This window comes from Neodiprion fabricii, chromosome 4 (genome assembly GCF_021155785.1).
Source record: "Neodiprion fabricii isolate iyNeoFabr1 chromosome 4, iyNeoFabr1.1, whole genome shotgun sequence".
NCBI lineage: Eukaryota > Metazoa > Arthropoda > Insecta > Hymenoptera > Diprionidae > Neodiprion > Neodiprion fabricii.
Window position 1 is genome coordinate 39,362,145 of NC_060242.1, and position 23,768 is coordinate 39,385,912.

At 45.6% G+C, this 23,768-nt stretch overlaps 2 protein-coding genes across 3 annotated transcripts in view; both read right to left on the reverse strand.

Moving 5' to 3' along the window:
* Positions 1–1,287: 1,287 nt before the first annotated feature.
* LOC124180138 (nuclear envelope pore membrane protein POM 121-like) lies at positions 1,288–8,114 on the reverse strand. The gene is made up of 5 exons (XM_046565246.1): positions 7,239–8,114; positions 6,557–7,143; positions 5,928–6,482; positions 2,779–5,433; positions 1,288–2,676 (listed from the first exon to the last, which is right to left on the reverse strand). The coding sequence occupies exons 1-5, from the start codon at positions 8,030–8,032 to the stop codon at positions 2,474–2,476; spliced, it is 4,794 nt and encodes a 1,597-aa protein (XP_046421202.1). The 5' UTR covers positions 8,033–8,114; the 3' UTR covers positions 1,288–2,473.
* Positions 8,115–8,532: 418 nt separating this feature from the next.
* The window catches only part of LOC124179479, a 57,109-nt gene continuing 41,873 nt past the window's right edge, over positions 8,533–23,768 (reverse strand). For both annotated transcript variants that reach the window (XM_046563881.1, XM_046563880.1), the window contains exons 6-8: positions 14,867–22,072; positions 14,086–14,606; positions 8,533–13,069 (exon numbers count right to left, since the gene is read on the reverse strand). In XM_046563881.1, the coding sequence (XP_046419837.1) occupies positions 10,282–13,069; positions 14,086–14,606; positions 14,867–22,072 (10,515 nt within the window). In that variant the 3' untranslated portion in view covers positions 8,533–10,281. The remainder of the gene's footprint in view (positions 13,070–14,085; positions 14,607–14,866; positions 22,073–23,768) is intronic.

The following is a 23,768-nucleotide window of genomic DNA, read 5'->3' on the forward strand; positions in this document are numbered from 1 at the left end:
TCCGACGATCCGCGTCGGTGCCGCGTGTCGCTGCTTTTCGACCGATGGGTCAAATTCACCTTGCGGAATAATGCAGGAATTAATTTCGTCGATGCCTTCAACCCCCTTTTTCCCGTCCTTATTTTTTACCGCTGATGCGTACTCTGGCCAAATCGATATATCGCGTGTACCTGTGTTTTTCTCGCAAACGCGTTTTGTTTTCCGAGACTCCCCGCGTTTAATTCGGACTCGTAAACAACTCGCGTCGTTACAAGACCCGGTGAATAGAACTTTACCGCCTGTTGACTGGACGTCAACACGTTGGGTACAAGGGCCGAATAATCTTAATTTTAAATCGGCATCCGAACCAGTCAAGTGTCGTTTCGAGAATCTTTGTCATTCATGCAGCCGGTTGATTAAGCGTATGGCTTTTTTCCAGCTCGAAAATACGAAAATACAAGATTTACTCTTCACGATGTTTATTGACCTCTAGTTTATCGAATAAATTAAAATCGTAGACAAACCGTCGTCGGTTACTCGACTCTTTATCGAGTACAGCGTTAGAACAGCAAAAAAAAAAGTATACTTTCGCTTGCAGTCGTATAACGACGATTCAGTTTTTCTGGCCTCGCGCTTACAGCACAAACTTACGGCGAGAAATTTCTAACAGACATTTTTGCGGCCAAGTGTAAACTGTTTAGTTTACACTCATAATCAGTTACGAGGGTATTGGATAGAAATTTCGAGATACAAATGTAAACCCTAAGCTCGTACATGAAGATTATCGAACTACGGGTGAGGATTAGAAGACGTTGAGAAATGATTCGATATATTTGAATGCAAACAAATTTTCGCGAGCATTTGCCAAACTTTTTCCAAACAGATTTACGATATTCAATGTATGTATGTATCTATCGACGTCGATACTGGGTACAAATAGAATTACAATATCGGATTAGAAGCGTCAATAATATGAGAATATTGATTTATTACTTTTTTCGTCCTAATAATCATCGATAATAGTATCATACATGTGTATACGTAACGATATATCGTTGATATACTACTATTAATTAACACCGGTTACAAAATGTTAAAACTCTTACTATACTTACTTAAATTTAAGTGTACGTACAAACAGATGTATGTGTTTCATTTTAATTACTATTACAGTATTTATTATTACCGTTACCGTTAAGTTAGTATGGTATAATGATATTTAATAGTAGTGCATAGGCAATCGAATCCCGTACGTGCGTAATTTTGCGTACACAATTATACCGACTAAAATATGAATCATACAATGTATCTAGACACGTCGCGTCGGGGATAAGATCTATTATACATATGTATACAGTTTTTTTTTTTTTTTTAAATATAAGACTGGCTTTTTTCCGCTTAGAGATACTTACTTACTATACACGAACAAATTAATACGATACTAAGCTCAATAGTCAAAGTAGAAAACAAATAACAATTCCAAACATGATTTTATCTGAATAGATCCAAACGCTTGTTATTTCAACACGTATCGTTTAGCACGGAATTTTAGTTCGGGAGTTAAAAAATGGCAGACACTTGATTAAACAACGATTATTTAATGCCCTTGAAAGTAATCCGGCAAGCACGGTATATTGAATATAAAACCAATCAGTGATATTTAATAAAGTTATACTAATATATAATTTACGAGACTTGGCCTTATTATTATTATTATTATTTTGTATCCGTTCCTGCGATTTTCTTTCAATATTGCAAAAGAATATAAATACATTTTGTACAAACTAATCGAAAGGTATTCTTATTAACAATAGGGGCACCAAGTGCAACAAGTACGGAACAAAAAATGTTAAAAACTTATCATTGGTTGAGCGGATAAATTGATCAAATGGAGGACTCATGAGTATTTGACACCAGCTGTTAAACCTTAACAGAGTCATCAATAGATGCTGAAAAATGTCATGATTTTAAAGTTAGTCAGGACTCTGGTTTTGTCATCAGTAGAATTTTAACCCGCTCAATACTTGATCTGTAAACGGTGAAAAGAGGTGAAATACATTTTGTCAGTGTTCTGAAATAATTGGTTTGTCAACAGTGTCAGGCAACGATTTTAGTAATGGTAGTTGTAATAATTATATATTACAAATTACGAACATGCGTAGTAACGATACTTATAAAAAACCACGAGGAAAAGTTAAGGTGAGTAAAATCTGAAACCAATTTGGTGCGCCCTGTAAATTTATTATTATTCGTTCTCGTTACCGTTACAGTACCATCCTCTCGCATTTAAAAGCGTCAAGGCAATAAAGATCTTATGCGTAATATGTGAATTGAACCGTTGGACTTTCTCCGGATTTTATAAAATTTAGAAATCATCCTATCATTATTCTGCTCGATTAGCATCAAATAACCAAAATTTAATTTCTTATTCTTTATAGCTAATTCTTACTCAATTATACATTTCGATAATGGTAAATTAAAATTACATTCTCCACTATCTCCTACTCCGCGTCCTGTTCGATCGAGATCTCGGAGCTGTAGAACCAGCCCCAATACTAAACATTCCACTAGCAGGAACAGCCGGCGCTGCTGCTCCGAACATGTTTGATCCTTGTGTTGGTGCACCGAAAGAAGATGAAGCATTGGCGCCAAAATTCAAGTTGGGAGTAGTAGTTGGCGCATTAAAATTGAAGCCATCTGCAAAAAATAAAAAGTTCGTCAAGATTCATGAAAATCTCAGTGCTGAGAACTTCCTGAATTTTACATTCACGAAATAAGAATGGCGAAAAACCAACACACCTGTTTTAGTTGGTGCACCACCGAACTGGAAGGGTGCCGCACCCATCGTGTTATTCGCAGTGGCGTTGCCACTGAACGAAAAGCTGGAATTTTGTTGCGTTTGCTGTTGGTTGGCGTTGAAGCCGAATGCTCCGCTAGCATTGTTATTGGTTGAGCCGAAACTCGGCGTAATTGAATTTTGGGTTCCAAAAGCTGGTGGGGGATTTTGGCTCTGTCCAAACGGAGTCGAGACATTGGTGCCAAAAGTAGAGCCGGAACTTACAGTGCCAGCACCGAAATTTGGCGTAGTTGTATTTTGAGTTCCAAACGTAGTTGCCGACGATCCAAACCCAGTAGAAGGCGCTGCACTCGCGCCAAAACTTGTATTGGTCGACGCGAATGCAGGAGGAGGAGCTTGGGAAGATTGCTTTACTGCTGGAGTTTGCGTTCCAAAAGTTGGCGCCATCGAAGTCTGACCACCAAACCCAGAATTGTTTCCAGATGCCGTAGTGGCAACACCGCCAAAGGAGGTGTTCAGTGCTCCAAAGCTAGGAGTTCCGCCACTACCAAAAGCCTGTGATGTACTGCTGGCAAAACTCGGTGGTGACTTTCCTTGGCCAAAAAGAGTTATTTGATCTGTGGTTACTCCGAACGCTGAAGTTGCCGTCGATGTAACAGTGGAACCAGTAGCAGCTGCAGTGCTGGGCGTAGTGTTCAGGCCTGTACCTGTAAACTGAACAGCTTTCCCTCCGTAATTGAAGCCAGTATCGGCTGTGTGGGAACCAAAAGCTGGCGGCGTTGTTGTCTTTGGTACGCTAAAGGCTGAGGGGGCAGCAGCAGAATTAGATCCAGTACCAAAGGTTGACTGATTTGCACTAGTGTTAAACATTCCCGATGTTGTCGTGGCTGGTGAACCGAACAATGGTGTAGTTGTACTCGATGTGACACCAAATGCAGTCATTGCCGCGCCAGAGGTTCCGCCGAGTGCCGGTGCTGCAGTGCTTGAAGATTCTCCAAAGGCCGAAGGCGCGGTAGTCGCAGGAGTACCAAATCTTGGTGCACATCTACTATTGAGAATGTTGTAGGCAGGTACTTGATTGGTATTGCCGGAAGTCAGCGTCCCGCTAGAAGTGGTAGTTGGTACAGCGTTTGCGCCAAACGAGAAGCCAGGTTTAGTGCCAGGTGCTGACGTCGAGCCAAAGGAGAATGTTGGATTTTTACCTGACGCAGGGGCAATGGAAGGGGTAGTAGATTTAACGTTTGTACTGAATACAGACGCAGTGGTAGTTTGGCCCGCTGTACTTCCAAATGCAAATGATGTACTTGTGGTGGATGTATTAATGCCATAAGCGGGCGGAGGAGCAGATGAAGCTAGGGTTTCGAATGTCGGCGCGTTTTGAGTTACAGTCGTCACAACACTTCCAAATCCTGGCGTACTGCTGCTAAACGTCGGGGCATTTTGCGAAGTAGTGCTTGCCACGCTGAGCCCAGGAGCTTGAATAGTTTGGAAATTAACCGAGCTTCCAAAGGCTGGTGGATTTTGCGTCGTTGCCACCGTACTTCCGAAGGTCGCGTTACTTTGATTAGTAATGGTTCCAAAAGTAGGAGCTTGGCTCATGGCGGTGTTAACATTGCCTGCAAATAAGAAGCTTCCGCTGGTCGTTGATTGTGGCATGGCACTATTACCGCCAAATGAAAAGACTGCTGGTTTTGTCTCAGGCACTGCGATACTACCTGCGTTTGACGTAACTTTAGTCGCAGACTGTTGCGTTTGGGATACACTACCAGGCATGAAAGACGACGTTGTTGTCGGTGTAGTAGTACTGACGTTTACTTGATTTTGCGTACTAGCTGGGAACTGATTATTTTCACCGAATGCTGATGAGGAGGTCATTTTAGCAGCACCAAATGAGAAATTGGGCATCGGGGCTGGAGTGTGAGTGTCGGTCTTGACAGGCTCAACTACTTTGATCGGTTCTTGAACAAATTTCCCCGTACTTGGTGACAAAGTTGTCATTACTGGTTCGGATACCGATACTGTGTTGGTATTTTGAGTTACATTGGTATAATTTGATGAACTAAATGCACCAATGCTGCTCGGAGGTAAGAATTTTGTTGCTAAACTTGTACTACTTGTCAAGTTTGAGCCACTCTGAATTCCTGACGACACAGTTGAACTTTGTGTAGATGTTGCAACGGCAAATGAAGGAGGAGCAATGGTGGAAATGGTTGCAGAAGATGCAGGAGTGCTCATATTGTTTGTGTTTTGACTATTTGAAGAAGATACTTTAGCGGGATCAGTTGCACTAGTATTTGTTGTAGTTGTAGCAACAGTTCCAAAGTTCAACTTTGGAACTTCTGACTGATTTTGTGCCTCGGTTGTACTTGCTTGGAATCCAGTTGAAGAGATCGATGATGTCAAGCTGCTGTTCGAGATCAATGGTTGCTGTGAACTAGGCAAGTCGAAGGTAACGTGTTTAGTCTTAATTGTGCTGCCGAGTTTCGAATTAGTAATTGTTGGTACTACGGAAGATGTTGTAATCGGAGATGTATTGATGTCTGTAGTCGAAGTCGTCAATCTCAGAGTAGCTGAGCTCGATGGTACATCTGAGGTGGTAGAAGGTTCGTTGTTTGAGTCAGCTTGTATAATAACGTCTGGATTTATCTTCTTGGCAGCTGCAAAATATCAAGAGACCAGATTTTAGGTTTTTTTCTGTGCTATGTTACAAAATGTTTCACTTCAAAAAAATCAAAATAATCTTACACAATAGTTCAGCATTCGGTATAACATACAAATTTATATCAATGGTGTGAATATAACTATCCCATTACGTCGAGTTATTTTCTACTAACTGATTTGAACAATTAACTAACTGTCAGAATTCAAAGCTGTGATGTTTCCAGGTAGGGGCTAGTAAAGCAATGCACAACCAACTAAACAAATCAAGTAGATATAGTTTTATTACTGATTCTCGCATACAGTGTGGTACGGCCAGCACAGCACCTGCCTGCTTGCTCTCGACCGACCACGCAAACAGCTCACTGCCGCTACTCCCACTCACACACGCATACTCCTTGTATCCTGATACACACCTAAACTCCTACTCGTACACTCATCGTATCCGATATCACAAAGGCAATCTGTCATGAAATTTGAGATATATACTCACATTTTCCGGATATAGCATCAAACATGCTCTGCAGTCTGGCTCTCATACTTGTTTGCCTCATATTCACAATGTCTTCTTTCTTAATTTCGTCAACATCATCACTGGTGAATTTTGCTCTGATATTTCCTTGTTCTTCAATTAATGTTCTCAACCTTTCATTAGCTTGTGGTTCTGCTTTCATAAATAATTTCTCAGTGAAGCTGATTGATTTGTTCACTGCAGGAGAAAGATTCTTCATAGGTTCAATTTCTGGTTTTTCATCTATCTTTTTATCTACTCTGTCCGATTGATCCTGGTTTTGATCTCCGACCGTGTCTTTGGTAGAGACGCTTTTTAAAATACTTTTTACTTGCATTGAGGACCGTTCAGGTGATTTCTTGTACGACTCAACTTCCATATTCAGAGAAGATTTCAGATTCAGATCGTCTCTTTGAAGTTTTATTTTCTCTATTTCAGGCTCAATTACAGTTGCCAATAATTTCGGGGTCCCCTGAACCATGTCCGAAGGTTTGAAATGTTTCTCTATGCTGGGTGTGCCACATCGGGATAAATCGACTAAAAAAAAAGCAAAGAATTTGATTCCCTCTGCACAGAAAAGACAGTATATAAATCGATTTTGTGGTACTTACGACTACTCGCTTTTCGCTTAATTCCTGAGGAATATTGATTGCTCGAGCTCAATGAATTCAAAACATCGAAGCAAGAAGGGGTCTTAGTTTTCTTGACTGGCCTAAGCTGATTGTTCCTGAGCAAATCCTCTTCTTCCTCACTGTTCGGCGAATCTTCCCTGGTTCTTTTCTGCGTCATTTCTACCAGATCATCCAAGTTGTCTTCGTATATATCCTCGGTTCTCTGTTTTTTTGCTAAATCCAAGCTCACATCATCTCTCGACGCGTGCCTCTTAAGTGATATTTCTCTAAGCACTTGCACAACGCTCTGGGGTGCTCTATTCTCAGCTTTGCATATGTCTGAGATAATTCTTTGTCTTTCAGGTGGCGAGTACCTGCTCGTTTCTGGCGGAGCTATCCGCACAGTCACGGGAGTTCTGACCTTGACATTTTTCATGTTTATTAACGGTAATGGACTGACGCTGAGATTGACTTTGGGAAATTGGCCAGTCGCGTACTGCGACTGATGCGTCAGTTTGTTGTTGGCTTCCGTGGCATACTTCGCCAAGCGTGTGCTCAGTCCTGGAGATGTTACATCCGAATATGTTCTGAAGGAAGGAGAAAATATGTAGTACGCAGATGATGTAATGTTGGAAGTCAACTGCGGTAACTTGGGCAATTAGTAACGACATGAATTTCTTACTTGGGATCGATGTTGTATCTCGTAGATGCAAGTAGGGGTCCAGCGACGGTTTGTACAGTCTTAATTCCAGCTGCTTTAGATCGCATTTTTGGGCTAATGCTGGTTCCCCACGGAGAGCCCTCAGGGCTAAAGACAGTCTCATTTTGTATCATCGATGAGTGATTCGGTCCGAATGTTGGTTGTATTTCTCGGCGAAGAGGTCGAGTTGGTGTGAAAAGTTCGATGCCTCCGTTGGATGGTACCTGAGGGTCTTTGCACCAGGGGTCAAGTGGTGTCGAGGTGAGCTTTGTCAACGAGTAGTTATCGCTCAGTTGACGAGTGGCAGGATGATCGATGTAGGGGGTATTTTCTTGGTAGCTATTTTTGGGTATGGGGCTGAGCGGATTGGTGGTGAGATCGAACCTTGAAGAGCTTCTGGACGCTTGGCGATTGTCGTTGCTCAATTGGTATGAGGAATTTTTTCTAAATCTGCTCATTTTCGCCGCGACGTAAGTCCGGCAGTGGTTACTTAAAATAGTGTATAACTTACGGAGGGTGGACGATAGGTAGAACGATGCAGCATTCAAATTGGCGGATATTTCCCTGCCGCCCTCGCTCACGTATTCGAGGAAAAATAACGCTTGCGGCGATAGAATGCTGTCGTTGGTTAGCAGGGAGTAACATACGTGTATCACAGCGATTATCGACACAGTTAGCGCGAGAATCGGACCCCAGGCATTGTATAAAACAGCGCATCCGCTCAGCACACTTATCAACACAAAAATACCACGGTTCCGGTCTCCTAAATCCCACATATTACTTTAAAAAGATAACCTCTCCATATTTGAAAAGAGCCCAGAGCACGCAGAGTCATCGGAACCTTGCTGCACTCTTTCTCTCGATCTCAGGGTTGCCAGCCGTCGCCTGTTACAAATCCTAAATTATCAGCATTATGATGATACATATTAGGACCCGCGCTTTACAAACATCACTCTATACGTGTCCGTGTCGTTGAATGAAGAATATGTTATATTCTTCAGTCAACGAATATGTGGATATATATTTACGGCCACAGTTTGCGGAGTAAAAAAATCGCGATCAGAGTTAATCATCGGCCAAATTATAATATTTTTGTTATTAATCTTTCGCTTAAATTCTTCTTTCCTTTCCTCAAGTGCGTTGACTGAACATCTTCAGTCAACGACAAGTGTCATTAAAGTTTGGGAGATAATTCGAAACTTGTTTTTTTATCGATAATTTTAGTTTATTTTTGCAATTCTTATTATATTACAAAACATACTTTTTTTTTCAAGACACATTGAAAATATGCTCTATTTACATCGGATGTACCTAGTTTTTTTTTCTTTCTTTTAGTTCTTTTCTTTTTTTTGTCAATGTTTTTGTGCTATTATTTTATTTTTACAGGAATTAACTATCATTATAGGCTTCCGTATAATTATAATATGGTTATGGCAGTACATTTACAATAAAGTCTATCATATATCTTCATGTTATACATACATATACTTATTGTGATTTTATACTAATTGTAAATACGAAAATCTGAATAGTTACTATACCCACGATCACCGCCATCATTATCCACAATCCCATTGAGGATGTGCTCGAAGTAAACGAAATAATAAACAATTATATTTAAGAAAACATAATTTAACCCGGCACGTGTGGCCACGTTGTGAGATCTATTAATTTGAACACAAACAGAAAGTAAAGCCTTAAATATTCTCGTGCATCAATAATAATTGGTTTAAATGTAAGCATTTATTTGGAATATTCAGACACATACCCGTACTCTCTGAATGAAATTGACCTAACTTTTCTTTCTCTTCATTATTCATTTTCATGTAATATTTTCTGTTCATACATACATTTATAATACATGTATGTATATGTCTTAAATCTATATAACTTTTTTTTAACGTATTCTTCATTATTCTCGTTTTCATGTAATATTTTCTATTCATACATACATTTATAATATATGTATGTATATGTCTTAAATCTATATAATTTTTTTTTTAACGTTTTCTTCATCATTCTCGTTTTCATTTGTATAATCCGTTTTTATTTTCTCTCCTTTTTTTTCAAATGTTACTCAAGTTGCGATATGTAGCAATCACGAAAAGCTGGCCAAAACGCTATAGTTGATTGGACCCCTGTTGCGCGCTGTCCGTCAAAAATAATCCATTTATCATACATTTATAATATTTCTAACTAGTAACCACACCTGTTATTTATCATGATTAAACCAATTTCTGCAGTATTGTCTATAAGTGCCTTCACGTGTCTGCTAAGTCCAACTAATGTTTCGTACATTCAGTCTAATTGTAAGCGATATATTCATAGCATTTATATATGTATACATGTATACAACACAATTCTTTCTCTCTGATGCTCTGTTATGAAACGTGTTTGGCTCAAATTTAATCACTATATATTCGTAATTTAGATCAATGAAGATCCAGTGTAAAATATATCTCAGCTGAATGAATATATGTATATTATATAAGTATGTATGTATGTATGCATGTATGTATGTATATATGAATGTACGTGTTGCATATTGTACAGGGAGTTTTTTTAGATTTTTTATTTTACCGTCACGCCATATATTACAAGTTATCTTATTCACTTTTTGATATTTTATATTTATTTTCACTATCCTCAAACTGGAAACAAATGTCTTATTCGGGTTTATTCGTTTCTTACAAGTCTATCCACGTTTTATTCGCAGTTACGTTTTCATTGGCCAATGTAACCAGCTTTTATTATAAATTACCTAAGATACGTTCTAGCGGTATGAGCATTGGCAATGATTGAAAGTAACGAAACGCTGCTAATGAAATTGTACAGAAAAAAAAAAAGGAGAAAAACTCGAACTCACATCAAAATAAAAAGCTAATTATGCGTTACCGTACATCGGTTCTCTACATTCGAGCGGAAACTAACAAGAAATAAAAAATAATGATAATAATAACAATAATAATAGTGTTAATGAAACTACAGTTTCGCTTGGTAATGAAATTCAGTCGTCGTAATTGTATCAGGACGTGCTATTCCTGTGCTTTTTATTCTTTGCCTTGTTGGGCTCAAACTCGTCCTCACTGCGTCTCCGTTTCTCCTTGAGCTGCTTCTCCATGGCGAGCATCGTTATCATTCTCTTATGAGAATCGCCGACAATCCAGCCGTGCTGCTCCTGACGGTCATCTTCCTCCTCAGCGTTGGCCAGAGGCTCTTCGACGATTTCCTCTTCCTCGTCGCTCGAGCTCGACCAGTAATAAAGCTGATTGGCTGCAGCACGTTTCCTGCGGCCGATGGCGACGCCAACACCTTCCTCAACCTTGTTCCAGGATTTGGTCGTACGCAGCTCTTCGTCGGTCGAGTCCCGTTTCATTCCCGATGACCTCCGATCCTTGCTGTCCTTTGTTTCCTTGCCGTTGAATTCAGCCGCCGACTTGCCACCGGTTGAATGTTTTTTGCTCCTGCTAGACGAGCTCGACGTCTTTTTCGGTGATTTTTGATCAGGTTTCGACTGCTTCTTTGTTTTGGATGGCGACTCGTTGATGCACGTTTTCTCTCTGGTGGTGTCCGCAGTTTTTTCCATCGAATCACCCAAGACACTGCCAGCTCTTTGGGGCTTTTGCTTCTTCTGCTTTTTCGGGCTCATTTTACTCTCAGCTCCTTCTTTGATTTCGTCCTGATCAAACTCGTCGCCCTCGAATGACTTTACGGAATCCATTACCGAGGTCGTTCTCCCATCTTTCTTCTTTCCAAGCTCTCGCAGGATCTCTTCCTGTATCGCCTTCTGCTCCTTGGCTATTATCTGCTCGTGTTTCTTCTCGATGTATCTTTCCTTCCGCTTTTCCCTCGACTCGCGTTTCTGCCGTCGCGGTTTCTCCGACGTATCCGAAGACCTGTCCTTGTCGTGATACTTCCTCAAACCGCTACCACCCTCGTCGGACGAAGAGCTGCTGATCTCCGCTAGCAATCCTTGCTTGCCGATGGCGCATTTCCTCTGCCTCCTAGTCGGCTGTAGCTCCAACAAAATCCGCTCTTGCTCCTCTTGGAGTTTCTTGAGGTGTTGCTGTTTCCGCTTCTTCGACTCCTGCACCTTTCTGCTTAGGAACACGTGAAGCGGTAGATTGTCCGAGGCTTTCTCTGGCTTCTCATTGCCGGGCAGTTTCTCTGGTAGCTGAACCGTCTCGTCCTCATCGATTTTCTCATTCGTCGGACTCCCGGCGTAATTTTCAACGAGCTCTTCACCTTTTGCAACACTAATGTTATCCCCCTCGGTTTCTCTGTCTGTTAAAAATTTCTTTCCTTTATCCTTAGACCGACTCGTTGACTCTTCGAGCGTTCCCGGTTGGTCAAGAAGATCGAGAGCCTCCTCAAGAGGGATCAGTTCATCCTCCTTGAGGAACTTCGACTTCGGCAGGACCTCGGAATTATCCTCGACCACTTTGTCCACCTCCTCGAACACGGGGCACTCAGCATCTCCCTCGTCGGAGCTGTCTTCTCTGTAAAGGTCATCCATTTCAAACGAAGGTTCGTAATTATTTCTGGCATTGCTCTCTTCGTCGCTTTCTCGTCTCTCGTCGATAACGAGCGGATGATCGGACATTTCAGACTCGGATTTCTTTGTCTCGGAATAATTTCTGGTGTTGTGTTCTTCCGTTTGCTGACAAAGACGATCATTGGGTGATTTGTCGCGCGTCGGTTCTTCTGCAGCGTCGATTTCGTCGGGTAACACATCCGTTGATCCACAGTCATAATCAAGCTCTACCTCCTCCTCGCTCTCTGACGAGGTCGACGACAACTCGGCGAACAGATTTTGCTTACCTTTCGAGCAGGTTCTCTGGCTCTTCGATATCCCAACACCGACGTCCTCGGTCTTCGCAGCTGTTATGAATTCGTCCGAACTATCATTTTCGTACCATGCCGAGGGCCGCGATTTCTTCCGCGATGTTTTACCCCGTTTTTTGGACTTCGACCTCTTCCTAAACTCACTGTTACGCTTCGAGCCCTGCTTACCGCGCTGCACAAAATCGTCCATTGGGCCCGCGGCTTGGTCTTCCAGTTTCACGTCACTCGGCTCCTTGGCTTTTTTCGTCCCGGGATCGATCTCGGCGTCTTTTGGGGCGCCTCGGTCGTTCTGGAAGGCTTTGAGAGCGCCTTTGGTCTTCGGCGCGGACTTCTCTACTTCCTTGAACTTCCGGTCGATCATCGACTCGAGTCTGCGGCCCAGGATGTCCGCCTCCTTACCGTTGTCGAGGGTCTGGACGATGGCCTTTGAGGCTAGGCTGGCGACGTCAACCTCCAGAGGCGTGACTTTGCTCCGGAACGAGACGACGCTGGGCATCGCGACTTCCGCCTGGCTCTCCTCGTCGTCGAAATCGTAGACGTCCTTGACCTTGTCACTACGGATAACCAGCGGCTCCTTTTTTTCCGACGAAATATCCCTGCGCTTTTTCTTCTCGGCCATTCCACTGTAGGGACTTTTCCGTACCAACGGAAATTCCTGCGAACGCTGTTGCCTCCTCGCTTTCTTCGCTGTCGTCGTGTTCTTGTTACGGTGCCGATGGACGTTCAGTTCCTTGAGCGCTGCAACCGCCACCACAACGGCTCTTGTTCTGTCGCTTTGGTTACGATCGTTCAGCTCTTTTTTACGCTCGAATAACTCTTTTATTGGGTTCCGTATCCTACGGATGGGGATATCTTTCCGATCCGTCGGCATGCTGTCCAGTACTTTTGGCTCCAGTTCACCAATCTTTGTTGCCGACGGTGCCCGGGCGCAGGCCAGCTCTGCCAATACCGTCATCGGCGTCGAACCACTGCAAATAAAAAAACAAGTTATTTAAAGTAACATAACTTTAAGAAATAATGGCAGGACTTGATCAAGACTAGCAAGTTTGTTTTTTTCATATCTCTTAAACTATTTTCCTCGACCAATAGAGAAGAATTGAATTCGCAAGACTCTAAATGATCTGATTACTCTTCAGAACCATTCCTCTAAGAAATTATTTTATTGTTAAATGGACTAGTTTTGAGGTCAGTTTTCCTGTCACCATATCAAGTTTTTGAAATTCAAAAGTAACGTGAATTTATAATAAAAAAACCATGCAACTAAGTACTTATATTTGGACATTCGTGAGAGTCAATGAGGTGTAAAGAATCGCATAAGGTCAAAAAATAAAAATAATAAAATGGCATGGTCGGTATGTTGTTCCATCAAAAGCTATGGTGGCAAGTTTCTAATCGTAAACAGCGTGATCGTTCCAAATATGATGACGTTTGGGACAACAGGAAAGGATCATTAAAGACCATATGTAATACTACACTGTGAGGATAGTGTGCCTGGGGAGTATTTGTGGTTTTAGGATGACAAAGGACAACGAAGGACGACACGGGTCGAAGTGTAACGCGAAAAGTCCGAAGCTTGGATCAATACCCACCTACGTACGAGTCGTTGAATAGAGGACCGCACACGCGATGAATTAGGCACAGTAATAGCGCGCTTAAACCCAAAACCATCATGCCAGCTTAACTAATTCAAATGATTTATAGCCGGGTGTGTACGTACATACAAGAGGTATAAAATAAAATGAGCGGTTTGCATAATTTCAGCGAGTGTCCCAGTCGCGAAACGATTTTCGTTTTCAATTTAGCTTTTCCTACGCTTCGGTCAAGGGATCGAGTTCAGGTTCATATTAATCACTAAATTGAGGAACTTAAACGAAGCTGGGCGATATTCGGAAGTTCGGGAGTTCATTGGTCAAATCCAAATGCTGAAATCAGTATTCGGATAAGAAATTTGAAAAAATTATTATAATTAGGGAATACGCCTTACTTGTGATCGTGTTTGGTGGTGTCGTGAAGCAGATTGGAAAGCGCGAGTTTGTCAAGAAGTCCACCCAGGGTGGATGTCATCTTTTGCTTGAAGCCTGCGGATTCAAGGGAAGCATTTTTTGAGGTATGATGATGATGATGATCGTCTAGGCCCTTGGCGACACAGGAAGCGATCCTCGGTTCATCCGCGTGAACGGTTGAAGCTGGATGAGCAACTCCATGGGGCGAATTCAAGTCGCCATGAGAAGGATGACGGGTTGTCGGGTTGTTAGCCTCGCGTGGAAACGAGCTGGCGATCAGATTCTCGCTTTCCCGCATTCGCTGTTGTATCTTGTCCCGCAATTTGTTGTTATGCTCGAAGGCGACGTCGAGACTGTCCTCGTAGCCAAGGTTGTCGGGCAAGATGCAGGACGCTTCGAGATCCGGGCTTACGGAGCGACTAGAATTCTCACTTCGCCGATGGTGCGTCGCATGTTTCGAGTAGTCCTTTTCATTGTTCGCGTATCTTTCCTCACCGAGTAGCTGTAAAACGAGGCGCACAATTAGGCGTCGGTGATGGTAGAGTGCTTTGAGAAAAAGGGTGTATACGGTATATTACAAGTGTAAAAAGTTCATGCTGATCTTTTGCAAAAGTTTCTATAGTCGCGCGAATCTGAGTAGCTAAACCCGCAGGCCAAGTTACTCGGAAACTGGTCCACTACGGAAAAAGGTAAAAGCCCTGTTGGAATTACCCAGAACTATCGACAATCGAGTGTTAAACGAATTTTTAAATTCCAACTCACCTGATTCACGGACTCAAGCAGACTGCCAAGGCTGTTCTGACTCTCTGCATCTCTGAACCTGTCGCAGATGCTCCTAAACCCGGATCCATCGACGGTGTCTTTTTTTCTGTAAGCATCGGAGTGATCAAGCTGTATTTTCTTGGCGCCCCGGAGTTCGTTCTCGGAGGTTTTAAGCCTTGAGCAGCACTCGACGAACAACTTCTCGTCGCAATTGAGGACCTTCACTTGGCGGGGCTTCTGCAGAGAGGCGGCAGCATGGATGAGCGCGGGTCGAGGAACGTCGATGGCGTTGTCCTCGAGGGCGTCGGTCGGAGCGATGGTAACGACCTGGTGTTCCTCGGCGAGTTTCACAACCGGCGTATCGACGAGCGGTAATTTTTTCTGGGCCTTATCATCGGCGACAAAATCTCCATTCGCGTCGGAGGCAACGCTGTCCATCGACGTGTCGGGGGTGTTTCTAATATAGAGCGGCGAGAGTCTGCATCGCGGCCCGTCGTCCTCCGACTCCGATGAATCGGAAGACTGTGAATTGCGGTCCGGAGTCGGCGAACGGTTCCTGACGCTGCTCGGGGCCACGCTACTCTGCGCCGGTGACGAGGGTGGTGACGGCGATGGAAGTAGCGACGCCCATTCCGGAAGCGATGCCCGGTTCATCGAATTCTCCGCCTCGGAAACAACGTTGCGCTCGTCACCGGTTCCTAGGGGTTGTTTGGTGTCCGAAATCTCAGATTTGGTGCCAAAGATGGGCCACTCGTCAACACCTGGTTTAGCGGCGCGCTCCTCCTTGGTCGTTTCCACCAGCTCCTCGTGCCCGTTTTCGGAGAGGCCATTCTGATTGCCGACGGAGACTGCCTCCTCCTCGAAAGCCTTGGATATCCGCTCTTCGGCCCGTTTCTTGCTCCGACGACTGACCCGTGATTCACCGTTCGCGCGTTTCTCGTCCTCCCTAGTTTTCGCCCTAGAGCGATTCCGCCGCTTTTTCGAGTCCTCCGACGACAGCGACGCTCCGCGTCTCCTGGCGTCGTCGTCCGAACGAGAATCCCAGTCGTCCAAGACTTCCTTCACCTTGTCCTGGACCTTTTCAGACTTCTCACCGCCGAAGACCCGCCCGAACACGCTCTTAACGATCTTGTTCTTGTTCCTCGAATCCGACGACATGTTCTCAGCCTCGCTCGATTCGCTGCCGGAACTCGGGGTCACGTTTCGTCTCCGCTTTGGTCTCACCGACCTCGATTTTCGAGGGTGAACCTTCCTCACCGACGGCTTTTCATTTTCAAATTTATCGTTCGACGGGCTCACTTCCCGCTGGCTCTCCCCCGGCTTCGAATCGCTCACTTCCTGGTTTTTTAACAGTTTTCTGACATCCACCGAAACCTCGGTGTTGATTGCGCTCTCGTCGCTCTCGAATTCCGCCGCAGCTTTCCGGCTCTTTGATCCGTTCGGCTTCTCGGTGGCGTTAACGAGTCCGAGATGCGTGTCGGTGGACTTTTTCGTCTTTGAAGACACGGAGAGTTCTTCCACTTTCTGGTTGAAAACTTCGGAGAGTTGGGAATTCCTGCTCTTAGATAAAATCTCGGCCAGCGGTCGATCCGATGATGAATCGTCGTCAATGTTGAGGTTGGAGGAAGCGAGAACGTCTCGTTGAATCTTGACAGGAATACTGACGAGCGGATGTTTTACAGCGGGTAAATCCGTGCCGTCGGTCTTCTGCAAACTGCCCGGCGATGCTTCCTTCGTTTTCTCGGCTAAATCGGACTCCTCGGGGTCGGAACCCGGCCTCCGGAACTCCAGGGACAAGTTTTCCGTCCTAGAGACACTTTTACACGGAGTGTCTGTTCCGAAAATCGGGCTTTCCGGCGGCGAGGGCTCGAGATCAGTTTCCTTGTTGAGCTTCGGTTGTGGGCTTGGCGAGTCAAGGTCGAGATGTTCCTCGGCGAGGTTCCTGCGCTTTTTCGCTTTCTGCGCGTCGAGGGCCGGTAGCTCATCTTTCTTCAGGTTTTTGCTCTTCGCGGTAACGCTGACCGCCGTATCAGGTTCCGGGCTGATGTGATCAGTCAGGACAAAATCGTCGTGAGTCATGTTTTCCGTTATCTTGCATATCTCCTCGTCGAGCAGTTCCTCCTCTAGGGCTTCCTCTTCGGATATCTGCGGCGTGAGCGGGTTTCTCGGTGCCCGATGAAGCGCCGTGTCGTCGGGATTCGAACCCAATGGATCGACAACCGGCGTTTCGTCAACGTCGTCGAGACTATCCTCCGAGCCCCAGTAATCCCGGGTTCGATCCTCATCCTCGGGATCCTCCTTCTCCGCCGCTTCTTCGCCTTGGGCAATTTCGATCTCAGAATTTTTTTCCGACTTCGCGATCTGGACGAGATGCGACTGAGACAAGTTGTGCTTCTTCAGCGAACTCTTACGCGTGAAACTCGTCGCGCACACCTCACAAAAGAACCGAGCCGCCTCCTTGGTAAGCTTTTTTTTCTTCTCGACTATCAATATTTCCCCATTCTTCGTGTGACCCACAGCAAAGTTGGCCGTTCCTCGTTTCTTCGGGATCTGCTGCAGCTGGTCGTCTTCCGCTGATATTTCTGTCGTCACGTCCGTTTCCGAAACCAGTATCGACTCGTTGAGCTTCCCATCGCTTTCCTCGGGATCATCGATCGGCACTTCCTCCTCGTTTTTGTCGGACAGATCGAGGTGCTCCTTAATCAAGGATGGTTCGAGACTCTCGGCATTCTCGGAGTTCGCCGTTTCATCTGGAGTCTCAGTTTCGATTGGTGTGTTCGACTTCGGAGTCCGGTTGATTATCGCCGTTTCTAAATCCTGGCCAACTTCTACCGCTTTCGAATTCAACGATTCAGCCGACGATTTCCTCTTCGTCGAAATCGTCTCGCCGTTTGCAGAACCGATCAAAGCCTCGGTGTCAGCCACGTTCAGTGACCTTTTCGAAGACCGTCGCGTTCGCGAATGATGCGCTTCGCCCACTCCCGGTACTTTGAACGGTTCTGTGTTCACTTCCTCCTCGTCGTCGAAGAGTTCCAGATGATCCTCGGCGAGGGATTTCCGCTTTGGATTCCTCTGTCGGAGCGTCCGAAGGCGGTGAAAGATTTGCGGGGACTCGGGCTTCGCCTTGGTGAGAGAATCGGCCGGGGTTTCGGCCTCGGAAAGAGCAGTCGAGTCCTCGTCGTCTAAGTCAAGATGTTCGTTGACGAGCGAGGGTATTTTTTGGGGGGTGGAACGAGACGTCTTCATCTTTTTGGACTCTTCCAGCGTTTCTTCGATCTTCGACTCGTCATCTCTGCTCGATTTCTCTTCAGATTTGCTCCTGCACTTCCTCTTTTTCGTTGCTATCTTTTTCTCGCAAGCTTCGATGACGCTGAATTCGAGCTTCGCATCCGGCTGGGATTCCTCAGCCTCTCCAGTTATTCGTTTGATGTTTTTAGCCTTGCTTCCAGAGTTCTCGTCGCGTTTATCATTCTCCGAACTTACGAGGTCCTTTTCTGCACAAGTGTCCGGTTTTTCATTAGCGAGGGATGATTTCCTTTTCGAAGATCGTCTCTCCGGTTCCTGCGATGATTCACTACCATCGTCGGTCTTTTGACGACTCGTTTCTATCAATCTCCTCTTCGCGGCACAGTTGTTTAGAGCAGAATTTGATCTCGGCACCTGGTTAGCCTCGAGCTCAATCACAGTCGCATCTTCGTCCTGAAGGTTTTTTCTTTTGTTTATATTTTTCGTAAACGTTTCATCATCGTCGTAGGTTTTTTCCAAATCGTCAATCAGCAGCGGCAAGTGCTCTTCAATCAGCGACGTCTTCACGCAGGATCTTCGCTTCGGTCGTTTCGAGTCGCTGTCTTCGGTTGCTGATATCTCGAGGTCCTCGGTCCGCCCTTTCGTCCGCGGCTCACTTTCACTCACCGTTTTTCGTTTCCCCGGCCTGGCTACAGTCTCGTTTTCCTTCTCTCCGTTGGTCTTCGGCTTCTGTATAAGCTTCATTATATCAGCAAGGCAGAGTTCGTCCGTTGGTAGATCGTCGACTTCGTTGATCGCCTCGGCGTCGACGGACTTCCGTTTGTTTTTCTTTGGCGTGCTCGTTTCGATAGCTCGTTTCTTCGACACCGTGACGTCATCGTTCTTCTTCACGTTATCCTTGGCTTTGGGTTCATTCGATGTATGGATAACTAGATTATCAGAGGCACTTGTCGTGATCAATCGATCCTCGTCTAAAGTTGGCCCCACGTCGTCAACGGGCACGAAATCTGCGGTACAAACCTTGATGGCTTCGCTCTGGTCTCTCAAAGTCGGTACCACGTCTTCGTCTTCCTTTTCAACCCGAGTACTTTCCCCCTGACTTTTTTCAGCGAGACTCAAACCAGCGGCTTTGTCGCTCCGAGCCTGCGTATCGTTGACGCTGGTAGTAAGATTTTCCGTGCTCTCCGTAAGATTGGGCGCAACTTCATCGAGTATATTCGTCAGTTCGTCGACGGCGTTGTCGAGGAGAGATCCGACGTCACCCTCGACGAGCAAAACATCCTTCTGCTTCGCTATTTTCGAGACGATTTTTTCCAAGAACGAACCCTTACCCTTCGGTTTTCTCCGCGACAAATCCATTATTATATCGTTCGAGGGTTCGAACGGCACTTGAAGCTCAACTTGATTCGTCATTTTTTCCCCGGGCACTGGTTCCAACTTTTTCAGAGGTTCCACCGTCGCTTGAGTTTCGCAAGAGCCGGAAGGCACAGCTTCTTGGACGACTTGATTTTTCTCAGGGTCGTTAGAGTCTTGAGGTTTATCAGACTTGCTTTCCACCTTTTCTACGCTGCCAGTCATCGCATCAATACCACGGCGAGTTTCCAGCTCCAAAAGCGCCTCATCGCCAACCGGACCCTTCTCCTCGTCGGAGGCTTTGTCCTCGACAACGGCGTCTTTCTCGGGTTTCACCTGGCTTCCGGAAGTGGCTGGCTCGGCGTTCACCGAGGCGGTTTGCACTGTCAGAACGACGCTCTGCTGCGCTTCGACGGGAATGTTTACACCCTCGGTCAGGATCCCGATGACGCTGCCGAGGCGCTTCGTGGGGCGGTCGCGACCGGTCCGCCCGGTCTTCGTCTTCTTCGGACGAACAGCCCGCGGTTTTGGAACCATAATCGGAGTTTCCGACGAGTTCTCTTTGCCGCTGTCGACGTTCGAGTTGCTCGATTCCCGCTGCAGCCGCTCAAGGCTCAAGTTGATCGGGGACTCTATCACGGCCTCTTCGTCCTCGTCGGTGTGCTTCTCTATGACTTCCGGGGCTTTGATACGGCCTCGACGCTTTCCGAGACCTCTACCGCGTTTCGGCAGTCCCGAGTGTTCCTCCTCTTCAGGGTCCAGTTTCCCCTGAAGATGCGGACCTTCCGCGTCACTTGCGGAAATCGGCTGATCATGGTCAGCGAGTTTTTTAACAGCGTGATTCTCACCGGTCGCTTTTTGGACGCTTTTTCTCCCCGATTTTCCCTGCGGCTTGGCAGAGACTCCGTCATCTCTGATTTCTGTCACTTTATCCCGGCTCTTTGATGATCTCGGTTGATTTTGAGCCGCGTAGATTTCCTCGCCATGATCTTTGGCTGATGACGTTCGCCCACATTGTCTTGGATTCGGTTTGCATCCGTTGAGACTTGTGATCATCACTAGACTCTGTTTCTGACCGGCGTCTTCTGCTTTCTCCCGGTTCTTTAGCGTCGTGGATGGTTCGTCCCGCGATCCTTCGATCTCGTCTCTGCGGTCCTTGATAGACGATGTTCGCTCCGAGCGCCTTGGACTCTCTTTATATTCCGTTGGGTTCTTGTTCGTGTTGTTTTTATCTCTTCCTTCCTCGACGGCCTCCATCGCTTTCTGGACCTGCGCAGTTTCAGCATCATTCCCGCGTCGTTCCCTGGTAGACGAGGTGCGCCCTGATCGCCTTGGGTTCTGCTTGATTTCCTTCGATTCGACGAGCGTCTGTGCCGGCTTCTTTTGCGCACCCCTGTAACCGTCCTGAACACTCACGCTCCTCTTGGGCAAGTTCTTTTTCTCTTTAACCCGCGTCAGCGATGAAGAAGACGCGGAGAACGAAGACAAGGCCACTTGCGTCTTTCGCTTGCTGCGCGGGCCTCGAACACCCTTCTTTTCGCTCTCCGCCTTCCGTTGCGAAGCATTTTCTCGCTCATACTTATTCTTCAGTTCGGCGACATCGATCACGCTCTTCTCGAGCACGTCGTCAAGATCAAGGTGATCTTCGGTCGTCGGATCCTTTTTGTCGGAGGCCCGCGAGGTCCGACGAACGGTGCCAATGGCGGCGGGCGAAAGGACTGGAAGCTCGTTTCCGCGGCCTGGTATTTCAGGCTCTTCTTCGGGCCCTGACAGTTCGGAGTCTCTGACCGGCACGGCCGGTTCGAGGGTCGGCATCTTGTCGCCATCGGAGGGCACGCGTCCAGTTATCTTTGCGGTCTTCTTTTTACCAACCTCCTTAGTCGCCTTGATCCTGGATTTGGGAATTACGAATCGCGGAATGCTCGTGTGGCGCCGAGGGTATCGTTCCTGGGTCGGGAGTTCGTCGGAACTATGATTCGGACTCCTCGCGAATTTTCCGTCGTTGGTTCTGAGCTGCTGTTTCGCCTTCAACGAGGCATGCATCGAGGCGACTGGGTCGATCACCTTTTTCTTCCGCCCCATAGCACCAGCCTCTTCAGCCTCTCCGGAATTCTTGGGAGGCTTAGCGCCGACCGCTTGCTGCTGCGGCGCTTGGTTCTTCGGGTTAGGAGGTTTGCCGCTCTTCAAGGCCGGTTTTTCCGGAACCACGTTCACTTTTGAACGACTGGAAACCCTAACGGCTCCAAAGGGCCGTCCTCTCGTTCTGGGATGCTCCATGTTTGCGATGGTGCTGACCTTCGTCTTGACGTTCTTCTTCTTGCTCAGAACCGCCATGACGTTTCTTGCCTGGATTTTCGCCATCCTCGTTCCCGACTCATCGCCTCGTTTGACCGACTCGACCGTTGATTTCGTCTCGGACGTTGATTGCGCCAATCTGCATGTTACCACGCTCTCGATAGCCGCTGCTATGTTGTCGATTCTAGTCCTGTTGCGCTGGAAGGATTTAGCGTTCTTCAGCAGCTTATTCTTCAGCACCGTCTTGTTCCTCGACTGAACCGCCGACGATGTTACATCCGTCGATATTCGGGGTCGTGACCGCGTTTGTACCTGGGGCCAAAAATTTTCATTAATCACTTTGCGTCGAGTTCATTTCTTTTCAACGAGCGAGTGAACAGTAGGGATAAATAGGAAGACATATAGTTTTTGGAGAAGATGACGATGGTGATGGTATTATAATTGCTGGTATTCGGCGGCCGTTTCAACTCGCGAGAAATTTATTCATGAATCATGAATACAAATATGTGTGACCTTGAACACATTCGACGCCGCCTTGTTACAAGGATAACCGGCGGCAGAGAGACGGCGGCAGACGAGACTGAGTCTCTCTAATCAACCGTTAAGGTGCGTGAACAAAGCGAAATGAGCGAGATGAAATTCGATAGAAGAACGCACTGTACGTATGAACCAGCCAATTGGTAATTATTATGCATTGATAAGGAAAATATCCCATATCACGTTCGAGCACCTTCCAAGCATAATTATTTCTTAAAGTACCAATGGTCAGTTAGATTTGAAAGTAAAAAGTGGAGAAAAACCTGAGCAAAGGGCACATTCCACGAAAACTGATGCGAACAACGAGTGGGTGACTTTACCGCTCTGAACACCTTGTATAGCGATACATAGACGTTGCAACTTACACTAGATGCCTGGATTCACGTTTTGTGGCGATGAGTGGGGAATCCGTAGGCCGTGTCGGTTTACCGGTGCACACGCACACTGGTAGCATCGGAACTCCGTTCGCGACGTGAGCTAGCGGAGCCTAAGTGCAGTGTGCGTGTCCGGTATCACCAATCAATACGCTTCACTTACATCGGCAAGTTGTCTGTATGAGTAGTAGGAAGGAGAAACCGAAGAGGCTAGGCGACGGATATTGAGAGCGATAGAGCGAGGAGGAAATAGAGAAAGATGGAGCCAACTCGTCCTTATCAGCACCTCCGAGATTGCCTTTTTTCATCCATCCAATATGCCGGCTTTCCAAAAATTTATAGCGTGATATTCACTGCGCTGTTCAAGGCTCCCAAACGCTAAACGATGATGATTTTACACACTGAGCAAGATGTCTAATTTTTATACAAACACGAATGGTATGGCTTGGCTTACGTTTCGGGCAGAGATCGCTAAATGATGCCTTGATCCGTTTTCAGGGGTGAAGCATCTAATAATAACTGAATCTTCAGTTAGACATAACGTACTTGCTATTGATCACTTGACGCAGTGGTTTGAACGACGGAATTACTATTTTTGTTTTGTTTTTTCAGGCGCAAAATGAATAAGAAGAACGCGTTTTAACGTAATCATTCATCAGGGTTTAATTCATCCGTTGAAATTCATTGAGTACATTGTTGTCAAAACTTTATGCGTTATTGTCTTGCCGAGTGATTTAGAACATGTCTGGGGTCATCACGTTATTGCTATTACTAGTAAATAAGAGATAAACAGAACTACTGTGTGTTAAGTTGTTAATAAGTGTGAAAACTGTGTATTATTCGAAAAATCGATTAGTACGTTACAGGTGAACATGCGTATTTCGAGAGAGGTAAAATTGGGGAAACTTCATAGGTATCAAATACTCGAAAAACATATTTCTGAGTCTGCATTTCAACAAATACTTGTAGAACATATTCTGACGTTGATAATCAATCGTTTCAATTCGTTCTACTTCGATCGTGGCCGTGAAGTTCTTCAAACAACGTAACAATTTAATCCCAAAGATGAAAAGTGTATTCTTAAGCGGTGAGTATTT